The sequence below is a fragment of the Lacerta agilis genome, chromosome 13, assembly GCF_009819535.1.
Source record: "Lacerta agilis isolate rLacAgi1 chromosome 13, rLacAgi1.pri, whole genome shotgun sequence".
Classification (NCBI taxonomy): Eukaryota; Metazoa; Chordata; class Lepidosauria; order Squamata; family Lacertidae; genus Lacerta; species Lacerta agilis.
The window spans coordinates 29,830,335-29,850,813 of NC_046324.1; the positions used below are offsets into that span (position 1 = coordinate 29,830,335).

Below are 20,479 nucleotides of genomic sequence, written 5' to 3' on the forward strand. Positions count from 1 at the left end.
TTAGCGCAAGAGATGTTTATTGGCAGAGCAGGACACCATTGTCAACATTTGAAATAAAAGGCCCCCCACACAACTTACACTTAAGGCAGCTGCACACCTCCACACCACTAGATGGTAGCATTCTTTTTAATGCTTCCTGGGCAAAGAAGAGCAATGTGCCTACCCAGTTTCTCTTGCTGTGGCAGCCCCAATCAGCCACTCATGGCTGGTGGGCACACACAGTCGTAGCAGTAGCTAAAGCAGACTGCTTGGTGCCTTCCAGATGTTTTGAACCACAACTCCCATCAGTTGTCACCTGGGACTAATGGGAGTTGTGGTCCAAAACATGGAGGGTACCAGATTGGGGAGCCACTATACAGTGGCTTTTAGAAAGGGGCAGGCAAGACCCCCTCTAAATTATCCCCAGTTCTATAGTTCCTGGTGTGTGTGTGGGGGGGGGATACACTCCTTTTTCAACTGTTTTTTACAACATTCCTGGCTTCTTGGAATCTCAATACTGCACTGAGGGAGCCCTACTGCTTTCACAAGACCCCAATTCCGTGGGTTCTGGGAGGGGTCTCGGAAATTGCAACAGCTTTAAAATGAGTTGGCCTCCGTTACTGGTGCCACCTCTTAACTCTGATCCTAGTAGTTCATCTCTTTTATAGCAATATATTAGTTTTCTGTATATACACATATGTAGGTATGTACACGAGTCAGCTGAATCAACAAGGAACATGGGGTGCGGTTTGAGGGGGCTGGCAAGTGGTTTGTCCATCTGGAGGGGTTTCTTGGCCCCAACATGAGCCGTGAGAAGGTATACGGTGCTGTCAAAGGCGTTTTAACTGTCAACTGGTTCCTCCTGCAAAGAACTCTGGGAGCTGCAGTACGCTGTGTAGAAGTGTCCCCTGCTTCCTCAAACAAACTTCCAGTTCCCACAGTTCCTTGGTTGGGAGACACACCCATTAAAAAGGTCTGGGGATTTTGTTTTGTTTAAAGTGCAGTGTAGACACACTCAAAAGAAAACGATACCACTCTTTTCTTTTTAGAAAAGAGACAGGGGAGAGTGGGGTAGTCAGACCTTCTCTTGATTCCACAATCTGTTTATCCTGCTTTTCATTAGAGTTGGATAGGGATGCCAGATCCAAAAGAACAATGCAGCCAAACGGATATGTTCAGATTAGTTATTTGCCCCAATGGCAATTTCCCACCATGCTCCATGCTGGTGTTTTGCTGCTGCGCTGTCTGCACTGGTGGCTCAGCACGCAGCTAATCTCCAGCGTGGACAACATGCACGTACCATGGCTGTTTCAAAAGCAGGGGCACAATCTTGCTGTACTCTTGGCTGGCTAGCTAGAGGCATGTCCGCACAGGGTTTTCTCCCTGGACACTCAAGCGTGCTCATTCAGCATCCCTTCTCCCTCTCCTCGTCCTCAAGTGGCAGAACTGTGGCATTACAAGATGGAAGGGTCCACAAAACTGCAGCCAACATTACATTCCCCCATACAGATTTTTGGTTGTACCCTAAGCTGTTCCCATGCTGACACGGCTTAGGATGGGGAACCAGTGGCCCTCCAGATGTTACTGGACTCCAAGCAGGGCCAACGACTCAAGATGATGGGAGAAGGGAAATGGGTACTGTTATACTGCCAATGTGGGGATCCACACAACATTTTTAAACCATACCTTTTCCACTTTAACAGCCATGGCTTCCCCCAAATAATCTTGGGAACTATTGTTAGTTAAGGATGCTGTGAGGGGTCTCCTAATAACCCTGGGCAGCCTTAACTGACTACAGTTCCTAGGATTCTTTGAGGGAAGCTATGAGGGATAAGGGCACTTTAAATGGATGGTGTGAATGTGAGTGAAATCAAGGAGGTTTGTTCCAAGCCTCACAAAGCCAGCTGGATTTTTCACAAAATGGGGTTTTCAAGCAACTGATGCAGGGAGGAGGAAAAAAAACAATTAGCACAGATCCACTTTTCAATCTGAGGCAGAGGATACAAACATTTCCCCTGAAGTCAAAACAAGCGAGGGCAAAAAGTTGATCTGAATTTTGTCCTGACAACCTATGAAACCTCCAGGTCGCTCCTCTCCCAAGTTCCATGCACCCCTCAAAAAAATAAAAAAAAATAAAAATGAACTTGCTGTTACAAGTGGTTCAAATCCAGGAATACAAGAAAAATTAAAATTTAAACATCTTTTAAATACCTTATAGGACATTTCCTATAAGAGCAAAGTGCTTTGTTTACACCTCCTTTTAAGACAAAAACAAAAAAGATCCCTAGACATGAATTATTTTTAACATAACAGAGCAATGAGAAACTTCATTTTCCTTAACTAAATCAATTTAAAAAAAAAAAATGGGTGGGAAGCAGGAAAGCAGCTGGGATTTCACTCTTTTGGCACCTTGAAGTTGTCCTTCTCTTTCCGGATTGCACCCATTGTCCGGATGGGGTCTCCTTCCCTGGCATGTTGCTGCACTGTCGGCTCCCTGCCAAAAGAAGGAAAATGGCGCATGTAGGTGGCAGGAGATAACAGGCTATTTGGCTTATTGAAAATGGAATATCTACGGCACCATCTGCTCCATTCATTTAAAGAACTGTGATGCCACTTTAAGCAGTCATGGCTTCCCCTAAGGAATCCTAGGAATGGTAGTTTTGTTCAGGGTGCTGGGAACTGCAGCTCTGTGGGGAGTTTCCTAACAACTTTCCAATCACAGCTCAGTTGGAGGAGAGGAGTGCTGGCTGACAGACAAGCCATGCTGCTCAACAAACACCTGCTCCTAGGATTTTTGGGGGGAAGCCATGACTGTTTAAAGTGGCCATTTAAATGCATGGTGTGAATATGGTCCAAGTTATTTTGTTCAGAGAATTCCACAAGCACCTCTAGTAAAGGTAAAGGGACCCCTGACCATTAGGTCCAGTCACAGATGACTCTGGGGTTGCGGTGCTCATCTCACTCTATAGGCTGAGGGAGCCGGCATACAGCTTCCGGGTCATGTGGCCAGCATGACTAAGCCGCTTCTGGCGAAACCAGAGCAGCGCTCGGAAACGCCGTTTACCTTCCCGCCGGAGCAGTACCTATTTATCTACTTGCACTTTGACGTGCTTTCGAACTGCTAGGTGGGCAGGAGCAGGGACCGAGCAACGGGAGCTCACCCCGTAGCGGGGATTCGAACTGCCGACCTTCTGATCGGCAAGCCCTAGGCTCAGTGGTTTAGACCACAGCGCCACCCTCTACCTGGGAATAAAAATTACAAGGGGTATTACCCAGCTAAGTTCTACTCAGAAAGTTCTTCCACTGAAAGAAACGGACCTAAGTTAGCCATGTCCATTAATTCCGATGGTTCTACTCCGAGTAACCATACAATTTTGGAAAACTAATAGTACCTAGAGACTGTAGCATGTGATTATGGACATGCCCAGTGTTGCATATGCACAAAACTGTTGTAAGCGAAAACCAGACAACAAGCGAAATGAAGGAAGGCAGAGGGTCCAGGACACTCAGTCTGACTTTATGGACTCAACTACCACCAGGCTGTGAAAAACTGCCTGTTTAGCTGGCTCATAAGAAACAACGCAACACATGTATGTATGACAAGCTTTTCTTTTGGCCTGGGGACCGCATTGACCCTTGGCTAACCACCCAAGGGCCACATGCACACACACAGACCCTCTGCAACAGCTGAAGGAGCTTCTTGCCCTTCTGTGCTCCTCAAATGATCCTCAAAGTGATGACTGGGATGGGGCTGTTTTGCATACTCATCAAGGCTCTGGGCTTCAACACCCCCCCCCCCATCCCAGCGCTGTGCCTGCTTAAAAATAATGTATAATTTTCAAAAATAGACAAATATAGTTCTTAGATGCAGGACATCAGCAAATTAAGATTGTCGCTTTCAGAGAGACTGACAACTCCCATCTCACGAAACCAATTCCACTCAAGCCATGGACCCACAGCCGCAGGTCCTCAGAATGCAGGATACCCCTCCCCACACACCTTCACCTTCCCAAAGCGTCATCTTCAAACACAAATTACCTGACTCTCATGAATGGGTTGTAGGTGAATTCTTCGCCAATGGTTGACGGGATGGTTGGCTCCCCACCATCATATTTTGCCTAGGGGAATAATAAATTGTAGAGTTGGAAGGGATCCAAAGGTTTATCGAGTCCAACCCCACTGCAAGGAGACTTCCAAAAGTGCTTTGGGATATGCCTTCATCCCCTGAACCTGAATGTTCACTTTTCATCTACTACCGTGTTTCTCCTAAAATAAGACACCGTCTTATATTTATTTTACTCAGGAAAATAAGCCTATGGCTTATTTTCGGGGGTGTCTTATTTTTTTATTAAGTACCGTACGGTTCTGGGCGCCTGCCTCCTCCTGCTGTGTCCAGCATGGCTGCTGCTGGGTCCAGCTGGCTCGGGGCGCGCGGCCCTGCTGGGTGCCGACCCGGCAGGCCACCTCCTCCTCCTGCTGGCTCCCGGAGGCTCGGGGGGCTGCTGGGCGCCGACCTGGCAAGCCTCCTTCTCTTCCTGCCATGGCTTGGCGCCCGGAACTGGCTGTTGCTGCTGCTGCTGAAGTGTTGACAAAGCGCCCAGCAGCAGATCGCCCCGAGCCGCGACAGGAGGAGGAGGATTCAAATTGCTACCGTACAGAGCACTGCTGGGTCCCGCTGGCTCGGGGCTCCACGCGGCACACGCAGTGGCTCTTGCTGGGTCCCGCTGGTTCGGGACTCCACGTGGCGCATCCTGCGGCTGCTGCTGGGTCCCGCTGGATCGGGGCTCCACGCGGCGCGCGCTGCAGCTCCTGCCGGGTCCCGCTGGATCGGGGCTCCATGCGGCGCGCGCTGCAGCTCCTGCCGGGTCCCGCTGGATCGGGGCTCCATGCGGCGCGCGCTGCAGCTCCTGCCGGGTCCCGCTGGATCGGGGCTCCATGCGGCGCGCGCTGCAGCTCCTGCCGGGTCCCGCTGGATCGGGGCTCCATGCGGCGCGCGCTGCAGCTCCTGCCGGGTCCCGCTGGATCGGGGCTCCATGCGGCGCGCGCTGCAGCTCCTGCCGGGTCCCGCTGGATCGGGGCTCCATGCGGCGCGCGCTGCAGCTCCTGCCGGGTCCCGCTGGATCGGGGCTCCATGCGGCGCGCGCTGCAGCTCCTGCCGGGTCCCGCTGGATCGGGGCTCCATGCGGCGCGCGCTGCAGCTCCTGCCGGGTCCCGCTGGATCGGGGCTCCATGCGGCGCGCGCTGCAGCTCCTGCCGGGTCCCGCTGGATCGGGGCTCCATGCGGCGCGCGCTGCAGCTCCTGCCGGGTCCCGCTGGGTCGGGGCTCCATGCGGCGCGCGCTGCAGCTCCTGCCGGGTCCCGCTGGGTCGGGGCTCCATGCGGCGCGCGCTGCAGCTCCTGCCGGGTCCCGCTGGATCGGGGCTCCATGCGGCGCGCGCTGCAGCTCCTGCCGGGTCCCGCTGGATCGGGGCTCCATGCGGCGCGCGCTGCAGCTCCTGCCGGGTCCCGCTGGATCGGGGCTCCATGCGGCGCACGCTGCAGCTCCTGCCGGGTCCCGCTGGATCGGGGCTCCATGCGGCGCGCGCTGCAGCTCCTGCCGGGTCCCGCTGGATCGGGGCTCCATGCGGCGCACGCTGCAGCTCCTGCCGGGTCCCGCTGGATCGGGGCTCCATGCGGCGCGCGCTGCAGCTCCTGCCGGGTCCCGCTGGATCGGGGCTCCATGCGGCGCGCGCTGCAGCTCCTGCCGGGTCCCGCTGGATCGGGGCTCCATGCGGCGCGCGCTGCAGCTCCTGCCGGGTCCCGCTGGATCGGGGCTCCATGCGGCGCGCGCTGCAGCTCCTGCCGGGTCCCGCTGGATCGGGGCTCCATGCGGCGCACGCTGCAGCTCCTGCCGGGTCCCGCTGGATCGGGGCTCCATGCGGCGCGCGCTGCAGCTCCTGCCGGGTCCCGCTGGATCGGGGCTCCATGCGGCGCGCGCTGCAGCTCCTGCCGGGTCCCACTGGATCGGGGCTGCAGCAGCAGCAACATCCGGTTCTGGGCGCCAACCCGACAGACCTCTTCCTCTTCCTTGGCGCCCTCCAGAACTGCCCAGCAATACGGCTTATTTTCAGGGTATGTCTTATATTTTGTGAACGCTTGAAAATCCTGCTATGGCTTATTTTATAGGCACGTCTTATTTTATGAGAAACACGGTAGAAATTTTGGAAACTCTTCTGTCTGTTCACGATGCATTGGGATATTTAAGGTATCCCACCAAATGTTGCATGATGGTGCCTGAGATCAAAGAGCAGGTGTTCATAGAATCACAGAATTGCTAACGCTCTGCAATGCAGGAATCATAGCTAAAGAATCCTTGACAGATGACTAACTAAGCTCTTTTTAAAAACCTCCAGTGAAGGAGCATCCACCACCTTCCAATATTCCTCCAAGTTTGGATACAACTGAATGTCATTTTGAACCAAGATGACAGACTCAAACCTTTTAAAACTAGTTTTTATCTATGTTTTTAATTATGATTCCTGAGATCAATGTGCAGGTTTTTGTCAACATTTGGATACAGGTAAAGGTAAAGGTACCCCTGACCATTAGGTCCAGGTGCGGACAACTCTGGGGTTGCGGCACTCATCTCGCTTTATTGGCCGAGGGAGCTGGCGTACAGCTTCTGGGTCATGTGGCCAGCATGACTAAGCCACTTCTGGCAAACCAGAGCAGCGCACGGAAACGCCGTTTACCTTCCTGCTGGAGCGCTACCTATTTATCTACTTGCACTTGACGTGCTTTCAAACTGCTAGGTTGGCAGGAGCAGGGACCGAGCAACAGGAGCTCACCCCATCGTGGGGATTCAAACTGCCAACCTTCCAATAGGCAAGCCCTAGGCTCTGTGGTTTAGACCACAGCGCCAACCGCTGGACGCTATTTTGAATCAAGATGGTGAAATGCATTTTTCTAAAGTGCTATCTTTAACAAGTGATTTCATCAGAATGATCTTTTGGTTTCTTGGGATTCCCGAGCGAGGCTGGGTACAAGGCGGCTGGTGAAAATTAGCATCAAGCCCCTGACCCTTTTTGTAAGGGAGGTGAAAGGAATGGAAAAACAGCTCCCGTCTTCCAGAGACCTAGTCAATGACAGCAAAGGCACTCAGGTGGCTGTCACTTTTGGAAAAAAACAGTATACCGTTTGAAGAAGCCTCTGTTGACATTAGAACTCTCATTGTTTGCTCAATGTTCAGTTACCTGCCATGCCCACCCACCTATAATGAGTCATTAGCCCTCACCCTCCCAACCCCTGCAAAACCCACCCCTGCCCATTTTGGCCTCAGGCCAGAGTAAAGGAATCAAACTGGCACTGCCTGCCCCAATGGCATGGGGTGCGGAAGGGAACAGAGGCTGCCCACTGACTGCTCTCCTCTCCAGGGACGAGAAGCCCGTCTTGCCTTTGCCCAGGACAGTTTTCGCTGGATCGCGCTGTTGTTGGGCTCAACATGCCGGGCAAACTTTAAGTTGTTGATGGTATATTCGTGACCACAGTAGACTTTCTGGAAAGGAAGGAGGAAGAGGAAGGCAGTTAAAAGTCACTGAAGGCCTTGAGGAAGGGCAGTAGCTCAGTGATAGAGCATCTGCTCTGCAGGCAGAAGGTCCCCAGTTCAATCCTCAATAGGAATGGGAGAGTATAAGGACTCAGCAGAAGGCAGCTTCCTATTTAAACCAGCCATTTGTTCAGAGCCATGGGGACTGGGACTTTTCTGTATTTTTAGGGAAAGGAACATAGCTCAGAGGTAGAGCTTTGCATGCAGAAGGTCTCAGGTTCAACCCCAACATCTCCAGGTAGGGTTAGGAATGTCCCCTGCGTGAAATCCTGGAGGGCTGCTGCCAGTCAGTGTCAACTGAGCTGTATGGACCACTGGTTCTGTCTCAGTGTAAGGTAGCTTCCCACACCCCTAAGTTGCAAGACAACTCCTTTTTGTGCCTAATTCTGAGGTTTTCAGCAGACTGTCATGCTGAAGGAAGAAGCAGTCAGCACATGATCCTGGTCAGGCACCTTGCTGCTTTTGCTTGATGCTCACATAACTTTACTCTCCACTCTGTCCCTTTGCCAGCCAATTGGTGGAGGGGGCCCCCACCCATTTTTCCTCTGGTGCCAAGTCACTTCCTTTGTTCCCTTAATGGTCTGCTACCTAGGCTATCAGCTCACCAGGAAGCTAGCCTGGCTATTCCAAGAATTAGAGGGGTCTCGGCATGCAGCCCACTCTCCCCCCATCTCACAACATTATATACCTGATGGCTCTGAGGTGGACAGAGGGATTAAAACCTCTCTGGCCAGCCCAGTGCCCCAATGGGGAAGCAATTCATACTTTTCCATTGCTTTGCCTAACATGAGGGCCAGGCCTGTCTTTTAACTGTTCCCTGGGAAACGGTTATCTTGCTTCCTGGTTTGACAATGCAAGAGCTGGGCGGGGCTACTGGATGCCCTGTTTTTCATATTTGCTTCATCTCGATGTAACTAACCCTTCTTTTGGCCTCAGGGCTGCATTCATGCTTGGCTAACCCTTGGGGTGGGGTGGCATATGCCAGTGGTGGGTGTGCTCACCCCACACACTCTCTTGCACAATCTCTTTCACACACACACACCAGCTGACCTGCACAGATCAGCTGAGAAACGGGGTATCACCTCTGCCCCTGTGCATCAAATCATCAATCTGATGACCAGGGAGGGAGGGGGAATCATCTGTATTCCCCATCAGGGTGCTGGGCTCCCAACCTTAGCTCTGTGCCTTCTTTTTGCCAACACCACCAGAATCCGTGGGATATTTTTTTGGAGGGGAATGGGAAAATGTGCTTGTTGCCAGGTAGGTCAGACCACCAAATGAGGGGTTAGCCCCCCCTGGCTTATCTGTTGTTGCTTCCCTCAAAAAGTTTTGGGAGATGTAGATTGCCCTGGTTGGCAAGAGTCCCCCAAGAGCGAACACAGTTACCAAAGTTAATTGTCTTTAGTACGGAACAAACACACCCGACCCAAACAGGGAGCCTTTGCGTAGTACCGTTTCTGGAGGGAGTCGCCCCAAGATCTCAATAAGGGCTCTGTACATTTCCTCAGGGGTTCCTTCAAAGAACTTCCCGCAGCCTGCAACAAACAGTGTGTCACCTAGAGAAGGGAGAGAGAGAGAAGAATGAACACACTAGAGAACCAGGAATTGGGATCACCATGATGGGAAAGGAAGGAGATTCTGCTGAGGCAGAGCTGAGAAACTTCAACACTAGGGACTAGAAGCTTGCAGTAAGTGACAAAGAATCAGCATAATGACTTGAGCCACAGCTGAGTGACCAAAGCCTATATATGCTTTAAAACATCAAAGTTATGAGTTTAATTGGGAAGGCTTACCACGATACCCCGACGTCAGAGAGTAAAATTGATTTGGAAAAGAGAAGAAATATCTAGGTGTTTTTTTATGATAATGTGTATTATTGTATAAGGTAGAAATTAGAAATAATAAGAGCAACAGTGTTATCAAGTTAAGAGAAAGAAAGGATATAAGAAGTGAAGATTTGAAATATGATGTTATTTTTTATATTTTGAAGTTAAATGAAATAAGATGTTGAGATGAAGACTAAGAATAATGGTGAATGTATAGTTAAAGTAGTTATAAAGTTACTAAAGTAAATTAGAACTGAATGCAGGAGAGAGGACGGGGGAAATCCCCCTTATAGAAAATTTGAAATAAAGAGTATAATTAATAGTTGGTGTGTTCCTGTGTGTGAGGTATGTATTAGTTTTCTTTTGTTATGTTATTTGTAGTATTTGTTTTTATTTGAATGTTTGCCATTATTTGTTATTTTCTTTTTTGTTGTATTTGCATTTTGTGTGGAAAAACCAATAAATTTCTGTTAAAAAAAACAAAAAACATCAAAGTGCTGATTGAAAGTGCAATATACAAAGTGCAATATAAATGTTAAAGATGGTTATGCAAAAGTCTATAAGACGTATGGGTCTATCTTCCCAATGTTGGAGTGGTTATACAAAGTCATTCAGACGTGTGGGTATGTCCTCCCGATGGGTGGCCAGCTTCAAATCTTCCCGTTTCATAGATTAGCTATATTGGAATGATGGGAGTCTGAGTCACTTTGAATAGCTTAGCTATGTTTAATATCCTAGTTCTGATTTCATTATAAAGTCCAGACCTTGACGAAACTGCTGGTGAAACGGGAAGATTTGAAGCTGGCCACCCATCGGGAGGACATACCCACACGTCTGAATGACTTTGTATACCACTCCAACATTGGGAAGATAGACCCATACGTCTTATAGACTTTTGCATTACATTATATTGCACTTTGTATATTGCACTTTGATGTTTTAAAGCATATATAGGCTTTGCCTCTGAAGAAATATCTATGTATACTTTTTGTATGATGATATTGTCAGTTTAGTTCCACAATTAATACATTTCTATCCAGAGGTATACACGGTTTTGTATTTTATCTGAGGTACAGATACCGTGACTGACTGTTGTTGTTTTTACAGCTGAGTGACCAGCAGACCCAGAACTGTGTGCAGCCTCAAATGCTATTGATTGTGGCCCTCCATTGCTTCCTGAGGTTGCTCTCCATTCTTCCATCCTGCAAGCATTCATCCCCTCCCTGTTCCATTTCCTCCTTAGTTTTCATGGCATATTACTAGATTAAAATAAAATGGATTTTTTTTTACAGTGCCCCTGTAAGTTTCTTAGATTTCCAAATGTGCCCTAAAATATGAGGACCCATGAGACCAATCTTTCTGGAGAATGGGATCTTCAGATTAAGATCCCATTCTCCAGAAAGATTGGTCTCATGGGTCCTCATATTTTTTGGGCACGTTTGGAAATCTAAGAAACTTACAGGGGCACCGTAAAAAAATGCAAAACTCTGAAGGTGGGGCGGGGGTAACAAAATGAAGGAACACTCACTATGGAGCACCCACATTTAGAAGATCGGGAGGGACACAGATCCGTTCAGGGTGACACTTTCACACTGGAAAAAGGGCTAAGTGAGAAAATGTGTCAGGATGAAGAAGGCAATTCTTGGATTCAGGAAGCAAAGTGGCAGATCACATGCTTTGGCCAACACCTAACCAGCTGAACGTGTTTGGTTACACCCAGATAAAGGCAGTGGGGTGGCCAACGCCCAATCAGACAAACACATTGGGTGAAGCTAGATTAAGACATCAGGAGGACAGAGAGAGCATCTTTACATAATCGAGAGTCATCTCGATTAGAGCAGCAGCCCATTGAGTCTAGCATCTTGTTCTCACACAGTAGCCAGCCAGATGCCTGTGGGGAACCTGCAAGCAGGACCCAAGTCCAATAGTATTCTGTCCACCTGCAATTCACAGCAACTGGTATTCAGGGACATACTGCCTGCAGGCATGGAGGCAGAGCACAGCCATTGTGGCAAGGAGCCATTAATAGCTTCATCCTTCATGAATTTGCCCAATCCTCTATCCAAGCCATCCAAGTTGGCTTCCACTACTGCCTCCTGTGGGAGCAGGTTCCATAGCTTAACTCTGTGCTCTGTGAAGGACTTTCTTTCATTTGTCCTGAATCTTCCAACATTCAGCTTCATCACGAGTCCACAAATACAAGTGTTATGAGAGAAAGGAGGAAAGCTTTTCTCTATCCATTTCTTCTATGCCATACATCATCAGAGAAAAGGCGAGTGCGGAGGGACATGACAAAAGTTTACAGAAGTCCCAAATGCTGCAACCTTCCCTCATGATCCCTTTGATCATTTTGACTGCACTTAGTTGAATATTTTTCAAACAATATCATTTTAATAATATTTTCACAAAGGCAATCCCTGCACTCTCGGGGTGGTGGTGGTTAGGTTGCAACCCCCCCCCCATGTTGCTCAAGCTGCTGAGGTCAAGGCAAAAGAAGTGCCCCCAAATCCTCACCTGTGAACACAGCAGGCGGCTCGGAGCTGTTTGGCTTGGTCACAAAATAGCAAATGTGTCCAGAGGTGTGGCAGGGAGTCGAGAGGCATTTCACGTTAAGAGATCCAACCTGAAAAAGGTGGAAAAGCTCAAGTCATTGAGGGGGAAAGCAATGGGGCAGATAAACCACAACTGCCCTCTAAGGGCACGACTGCTCCGCACCAACATGGTGAATCTCAGATTGGTAACACCCACAGGGGTGAAGAGAAGCAGAGGGGTGGGGATGAGGAGGAAAGGAACCCTAAAAACTGACGCAAGCCAATGACTATGGTCTAGTATATTGTGTTTTGAGTAGCCATGGCATGCGCCCACTTCTTGGTTGCAGAGGACTCCTTGTCAGGCAAGATGGGAAGCTTGACTAATTCTCAGCTGTAAGAAGCACCCGTGCTGGTCATTCCAGCAGGAGAAAGGGTCTGACATTTCCAGCAACTCACCATGTGCAGCGACTGGGGAAATGAGGCTTGCTTTGTCCATAGGGGGCAATGAACGCCTGTGTGGGCCGGCTATGGGATCACCCATTAAAGGCTGCATTAGATGTGACATTAATCAAACAAGTGGTCCTCCGCAAAGGTTTGCTTTTTCTTTAGTATTTAGCAGTTGTACCACTTATGTGCCGCCCCCCCCCCCCGCCCCCGTAAATCCACACCACAGTACAGTGGAGGAGGGTCTTGCCCTTGGACCTCCACTGCAGTTTCAATCCACCTCCTTCCACAGCTACTTAGTAAATTTAAAAAAGAAAGCAAATAGGCAAGGATCAATCATCTGGTTAACATCACATCTAGTTTGACCATCAGGGTTGTCTTTAGCTGAGTTTTACTCAGTCTAGACCCACTGAGATTAAGGGAGCTATGTTAGCCCATGTTCATTAACTTCAATGGGTCTACTCAGAGCAGGACTAGCATCAGATACAACCCTAAGCCCCCAGCTACCAAAAGCACCTGCGCAAGTAACCAGTATTTGGAGCCGGCGAGATGCGCCCATTTCCCCTGCTGGAGAGGTCTGTGATACTCCACAAAGCCTGTATCTGGGCTGGGGAACATGATATTGGACCCCAACTGCCAGCAGCCCACATGACTGAAAGTGGGGAGTGATGGGTGCTGGAGTCCAGCAAGGATCGGAAGGCAGCAGATTTCCCACCCCTGACCTACATCATTACAAAAGTAGATATAGTTCAAGATATCGCTCTATCTACCCTGTAAAGCACGGGAGGCTAACCTGTGCCCCTCTAGATAATGTTGTTGGACTCCAGCTCTAATCAGCCCCAGCTAGCATGGCCAATGGTCATGGACGATGAAGAGTCCCACAACCTCTGGAAGACCATGGGTTAGCCGCCCCTGTGATGAAGGCCACCTCTGGGCTAGTTGACACGGCAGCCTCTTAAAGAGGACAGGACCTCCTCGTGGCTTCTCCCAGATGCCCTAAACAGTCAACCACTACTTGAGAACACCTCCTGGGCAAAAGCTGCTATGAGGCTGGGCTGTGCATGGTTGCTGTGACACTAGCGCTTAGAGAAGGCCTTTGTGCACGCAAAGTCTTTGTCAAGAAGCTGATGTGGCAACAGACTGTGTGTCTTCTCATTTGCACTGTGCACATCTGCTTGTTTTATGGGCAAAACAGGGCCAAAATCAGAGGGGTGGAAACTCTGTGGCACTTCTGGTGCATTGCACGACTCCAACGGGAGGCACCTGGTGCCACAGAGTGTTTGCCCCCCATCTTCAAACAGGCCAAACGGCTGGGGAGTCACCCTGCTCAAGGAGGAAGCTCCCCCCCAAACCTCTCCTTCCTCATGATAGCTCCATGCTTATGGCAGGCGAAAAGGGCCATTCTGAGCCAGCACCGCAACTGTGCATTATGTGTTCCTGTGCTTAAGCAAAAAAGACAAAAGAGCAGGTATTTCAGGTCAGAAAGCCCATTCTCCACAAGCAGAGAGCTGCCACGTGCAAAAGACATTTGTGTGGGGAGGAAACGGTGACAAGAACGCAATTGCCATGCTCCAGGGGCCTTTGTGCGCCTCAGTGCTCAAAAGGAACACATGATTTCAGAGGATGTTTTGGTCAAACGTACTTCCCCCGTTTCTTTCTTTTTACCTGAAATGACATAAGATGAGAGACTTTCTGGGTCAAGGCTCCAACCCTGCTATCTCCCCCGTACACTTGTAACCCCGGCTCCATCTTTACAAGTTTCTCATTGCCACCAGCGTGGTCCCTAGAAGGTCAAAATGGTCAGACTTTGGAGCAAAACACACAAGAGGCAGTCTCTTACAACGCGCATCAAGCAAACGGCCTGAATCCTGCTTTTCTTTAAAGTTAAGACATTGGTTCTTTTCTTTTTTTAAAAAAAAATGGAACTGGTGCCTCAACCTGTAGTCCAGGGGTGGCTACGGGGGTGGGGGCAATGGTCCAAGGGCCTGCATCCACCCATGGACAACCCTCTGGGGGAGCTGCATGTAGGTGTGGTAAAAATAGGTGTGGGTACCACACTGGCGCACAGGATACAAACACTGTAATGTGTGTAGGGGCTGGCTCCACCACTGGCCTGAACGAGGCAGCCAATCTGAGGTATCTTGATAGGACAGCAAATTCTTACTTTTTAATTTATCATTAGGTTGAAATTAATCAACATAACTAATATAGGTCCATTAATTGCAATGGGTCTATTCTTAGTAGAACTTAGTTAGACAACAATCACTGTATTTTTTATTCCCAGGTAAAGGTGCTTGTGGAATTTTCTGGACAAAATAACTAGGGCCGGATTCACTCTGTACATTTAAAGGACTATGGCACCACTTTTAAAAGCCATGGCTTCGCCCAATGAATTTTTAAGGGTGCTGAGAGTAGTTAGGGGCCCCCTATTCCCCTCACAGGGCTACCATTTCCAGAGCAGCTTAACTATTTCCCTTAGCAAACTACCACTCCCAGAATTCTTTGGGGGAAGCCATGACTGTTCAAAGTTGTGGCATAAGTGCTTTAAATGTATGTTCTAAATGTGGCGTTGGTCAGACTTGGGTATTCTACACCTTGACTTGGAAGCAGGTTGTTGGGTGTTGTTGTTTCACCTCAGGCAGCAAAATGCCTTGGCCTGGCCTGGATAGCAAGCACTACACTGATTTTACAGCAAGGAGCTCATCCTGTTTCACACATGTTGTGAGGCACACAAAGAAAAGAGGCTCAGGGGAAGGCAATTCGATTGAGAGGAGGAAGTCCTTCTTGACTTCAAAATACAATTATTAAGGCCAATGTAGTGTTAAAATTAAATGATCCCCCCTCATAGACCTTAAATTTGATTTCCAAACAAAACTGAAGCTGGTTGAAATGCCATGAGAAGTACTGACTTGTCAATGTTGTTGTTTAAAAAAATTGGGGGGGGGGAGAAATTAAAAAGTGTCTTGACTGGAAACGAACAGGAATGAAACTGGTTGAAATTTGGAGTGGACAGTGAGATTTCTCTCTCTCTCTCTCTCTCTCTCTCTCTCTCTCTGTGTGTGTGTGTGTGTGTGTGTAAGGGAATGTTGAGAGGCAATTGGGTCACAGGGTTTTGTTGAATTAATTAAACTAAATAGTTCTAACAAGATTCTGAATGAATGTGCAATTAATGGATGCTTTTTTGAATTTCATTGTGTTACAATCTTCTTTACTGTGTAGTACAAACCGCTATTCTGAATAATGCTTTTTATAGGGTAGGGAGCACGGGGGATATGTTTATGGAACCAACGGGGCCGTGGCCCAAAAACGTTTGGGAATCACTAAAGTATACCATGGCAGCCTCCCACAGCATGAAGCTGAACAGCACATACATCACCAAAGCACAAGACCTTTCCTTTATTTAAATCATATAACACAAAAGGGTTACCAGTGGTGATGCGTAGTAAGGACAGTGGTCAGTTTCACTCCATGCTTTCTGACTGCATCCACAACCTACAGACACAGGAGGAAGAGGAAGATATTTACATTTTCACAAAATCTATTTGAGTCACAACCAGCTTTGTGGCTTAAGTGGATTCTGTGAGTCCTTAAGGAGGCTAAGAGACATGTTCTGCAAGGCTGGAAGGACAAATGCCCCCATCCCCATCCCTTGCTGAATGGCATGAAGATTTCACAACACTTTCTATGGCTACATTCACGCCATCCATTAAAAGCACTGTTGTTTACAGTGGAGATAACAAGGACCTTCTGCATGCAAAGCAGATGCTCTTAAGCAATGAGCTACGGCCCTTCCCTTTAGGAACATAGGTAGCTGCTTTATCCAGAGTTAAGAGGATTGGATCCATCTAGCTTGGCACTGTGTACACTGACCAACTCCACAAGTGTGGATCTGATCGACTAAACTGTGTTCTCCAAAGCTTCTAAACCCAGAAAGAGAAGAGGTACCTTCTGGGGCTGCACAGGGTCAACTATGGCAGCCTCCTTGGTGTCCTCGTCGATGAGCAGGTACATGTAATTGTCTGTGAGGGCCGGGAGCAGCTCCACCTTCATGCTGGCTTGCGAGATGACCTTGGATGCTCTGCTTTCAAACTCGGTGTGGAGGAAGCTGGTGGGAAATTGCGGCAAACCTTCAGGAGATTAAGAAGAAGGACAAATTTTAGCAGAGGCAGTGAGTCTAGCAGTGAAAGCCAATGTGTGGGTGGGGGGGGGTGGGGCGCCCACAATGCTCTGGGCGGAGACTGATGAAATATTCGAATGCTGCTTCCAATGAAGCAGTTTAGCTAGTGGGGGAGAGAATTTTGGGGAGGGTGACAGTTAAACAGTCAACAGAGAGGCAGGAAGGTCCTTAAGAAGCTGCTTTGCACCAACTCTTGCCATTGGTCCATCTGGTCTTGGGGGTGGGATTACCTAGGGTGCTGCTAAGAGACAAGGAGGCAGCAGGGGGTCCCTCCAAGCGCCTTGATCACTTACCGTACTTTTCAGTCTCCATGTATAATCCTACCCCTATTTTGGCGGTCTTGAATTTAAGAAAACAGAGGGAGATGGCAAAGAGTTGTTTGAGCTTTTTTTGCAGAGGATTGCCCAGAGTTGTTGAGCTTTATTTTAGGGGGGGATTGCCGAAAATCGCTCACCCGCACACATCGCAAGATCCGCCTCCTGTCTGCCCCATCGTTGGCAGAAGCTGCAAATCAACCACCCAACTGCCGGAGCATCAGCCAATCAACAACACCCACTGACGCAACAACCAATAACACGAACAATAGCCGCTGACAGCCGCAGCAGCAAACAAACGTCCACCCTATGCCCTACCCATGTATAAGACGCCCCCCCCCCCACTTTTTTGAATGATTTTGAAAGAAAAAAAACCATAGTCTTATTCACGGAAAAGTATGGTATTTACAACTGACCAGGCTAGACACCAGAGTGAAACACCTTCCTTGCTTCATATTGGAAGTTTTACTGCTCTTATCGTTTTCAAAGCTAATTCCTTCCTTCGGTCCCAATTGTTTGTATTTACGATTCTGAGATGTCACAAGATAACCAATTATTGGTAACGGGCGGCTATTGATTTTCTTATAATTTAGTTACCACATCTCTGTGGTGGGTGAAGGTCTCTGCATGTGTGGTAAGTAGCTACATATAAATAATTTATGCTATAAACTTCCTTCAGCCTTACACTTTCATTAGAAAATATTCTTTACTGAATATTCTTTTTTTTTTTAGTTACAAGATTAGGTCACAGTATTTATTTATTTTTGCATATACCGGTATGTATTTTTGAATAAATATGCAGTTAATTGTTACTGTTTCATATTTTATTGTGCTGTACAAATGGCTATTTTGAATAACGCTTTTGGGACCAAGGGGGGCAATGGTCCCCAAAAGTTTGGGAACCGCTGCTTGAACCTGTCAGCTAAGGCCATTTCCTACATTCTGTCATACTAATGCTTCAAACTTAATGGACGATCGCTTCTCCACAAAAATGCAATCTGCATTTGAGCAGCCACCAAGAGGAGTAGCATCAATAGTTTAAAGTAAAAATAAATAAATGAGGTGACCTCATTTCCCAAAGTCGTCCAGTTAGATGCTGTGCTGAGTCATCTCCAAGTCCCTTCAAAATTGTACACCAGTGCCTCTCAGCAAGCGGAAGAACCCGTTTGTCTCCCCACAAAGAGACTTGCTTCTCCGGTTGTAAGTTTTTTTTAATTCACGAGAGAAACTGCCTTGCCCAATGGGAAAAAAGTAATTAAATTAAACAGATACAAACAGGGAAGCTCTTCAAATGGCGACATGCACATTATTAATATCCTTACAACCCTATACGGTAGGGCAACAGCATTATTCCCATTTGGCAGATGGGAAGGAAGCGGGGCTGAGACAGAAGAGAAGGGTGGTCCACTCCAAGCAAGGGTGGGGGAACTTGTGGACCTCTCCAGATGTCGCTAGACTCCCAGTAGGCTGAGCAGGCAGCAATGCCAAAGAGGGCTGATGGGAGTTGTAGTCCGATAACCACCCTGCTTCCTTTCTCTCCCCCACCTCATCTGCTGCAACCTGGTGGAATGGCTGCTGCCAGCTGGCAGTCAATGGAGGCAGGAATTCTGCCTCTCAGCAGAGCTTTGGGAGGAAAACCCAGTAACAACACTAAAGTCTGCCTATCCCCGATTTACACTAATTAGAAGGGGTTCTTTCCAAGGGGTCTTTCCAAACGTTACCTGGAATTGCCAGGGATTGAACCAGGGAACCAGGGACCGTCTGCATGCAAAGCAAGTGGCTTACCTACTAAGCCACAGACCTCCATGTCTTTCCCTGATTCTGCCATACATTTCCCTGAGTCTAGACGGGTGCCTCGAACCTCACTTTCCAGGGGTCCTCAAAGCAGCATTTAAGTTAGCAAGAGTTACAGGTGGGTAGCCGTGTTGGTCTGCCATAGTCGAAACAAAATAGGAAATTCTTTCCACTAGCACCTTAGAGACCAACTGAGTTTGTTCTTGGTATGAGCTTTCGTGTGCATGCACACTTCTTCAGATACTGAAGAAGTGTGCATGCACACGAAAGCTCATACCAAGAACAAACTCAGTTGGTCTCTAAGGTGCTGGTATCTGAAGAAGTGTGCATGCACACGAAAGCTCATACCAAGAACAAACTCAGTTGGTCTCTAAGGTGCTACTGGAAAGAATTTCCTATTAAGTTAGCAAGAGTTACTGGTCCACGCAAATCTTTACAGGACTCACTCAGTCATCAGTGACCCAGATTGCAGGTTTTCCCCTGCCTGGCACTTCTGAAGAAGTGTGCATACACACGAAAGCTCATACCAAGAACAAACACAGTTGGTCTCTAAGGTGCTACTGAAAAGAATTTTCTATTTTATTTTAATTACCGGTATGTAAGGCATTTTTACACACTGCCCTTTTGAGCTCCCAAACATGGCTGCCAAATCAGCATAGAAAAATCAGTACTACAACGGTCCCTGGTATCAGACTGAGAATATGAAAAGATACGACACACAAGGAAGAAAAGAAGAGGAGGAAGGTGGAAAGAGCAAGCTCGAGCACAGGTCCTTAAAATTACAGCTCCTATAACACAGCTCTGTGGTTGCGGCGCTTATCTCGCTCTATAGGCTGAGGGAGCCGGTGTTTGTCCGCAGACAGCTTCCAGGTCATGTGGCCAGCATGACTAAGCCACTTCTGGTGAAACCAGAGCAGCGCACGGAAACGCCGTTTACCTTCCTGCTGGAGCGGTAACTATTTATCTACTTGCACTATGATGTGCTTTTGAACTGCTAGGTGGGCAGGAGCTGGGACCGAACGAGAGCTCAGCCCGTCGCTAGGCTCTGTGGTTTAGACCACAGTGCCACACACGTCCCTAACACAGTTATATTATTGGGAGACAATTTTACTACAGGCTCCCATAGAACAAGGATGATTTACAAACTTGCCTTAAAGCACACAAGCAGTGCAGTGCAATGATGAAGGATCCTTTCTTTCTTCCTGTGACCTGCAGGACTCTGAGTCTTCAAGCCATCACTGAGCTAGCCAAGCTCTAGACACTAGGACGGCTGTTTCAACACCTACAATCTCCACAATCCAGCTGTGCAGATGTCTCAGCTAGACTGAGCTCCACCCATCCAACACTGCTGTCAGCGATTATCACTGTTTGTGCTGTCAGCAAGTCTGGCTTACCACAAAGATGTACTGAGGGGTAGGGTTTGGGGGGGGGGCTATTTCCCTGGGGTATCTCCCACATTCCTAGTTATCTGTTCTAGAGAAGCTGAGTGGGGTGGTTAAACCTTTATGAAAGTCTCACATGGTTGGCAAACAACAGCAGAAACTCATGGGGCCTGGCCAGGAAATGTGAAAGTGAAAGACGCCATGGAAAAAGAAACGAAAGTGATTATTAAAAAACAAAGCATTGGGAGGATGGATAACCAGGAGTGCAAAATGAGCTAGGGTTTTTAAAGCCGAGGTTCCCCCCTTTTTTTTTAACAGTGGCAGGTTGAAGGGAGCTTAATAGCAACTCAGAGTTTCCCTATTCACCTTGCACATCCTTTTAGGTATATTCCTTCAGTATACAGGCATGTGTCCCCACCCTGAGAAATAGCACTTTGTAAGCATCCA

The 20,479-nt window shown here is 48.3% G+C and overlaps 1 protein-coding gene across 3 annotated transcripts in view; it reads right to left on the reverse strand.

The window, feature by feature from the left end:
- Nucleotides 1-20,479, reverse strand: part of LOC117056735 (hydroxyacylglutathione hydrolase, mitochondrial) — a 26,228-nt gene continuing 5,749 nt past the window's right edge. For 2 of the 3 annotated variants that reach the window (XM_033167347.1, XM_033167345.1), the window contains exons 2-9: nt 16,311-16,492; nt 15,793-15,857; nt 14,031-14,148; nt 11,905-12,013; nt 9,017-9,120; nt 7,412-7,513; nt 4,018-4,097; nt 1-2,473 (exon numbers count right to left, since the gene is read on the reverse strand). In XM_033167347.1, coding sequence (XP_033023238.1) covers nt 2,374-2,473; nt 4,018-4,097; nt 7,412-7,513; nt 9,017-9,120; nt 11,905-12,013; nt 14,031-14,148; nt 15,793-15,857; nt 16,311-16,415 — 783 coding nt within the window. In that variant the 5' untranslated portion in view covers nt 16,416-16,492 and the 3' untranslated portion in view covers nt 1-2,373. Of the gene's footprint in view, nt 2,474-4,017; nt 4,098-7,411; nt 7,514-9,016; nt 9,121-11,904; nt 12,014-14,030; nt 14,149-15,792; nt 15,858-16,310; nt 16,493-16,996; nt 17,017-20,479 lie in introns of those variants that run through there. The other variant, XM_033167346.1, reaches the window with a different exon arrangement.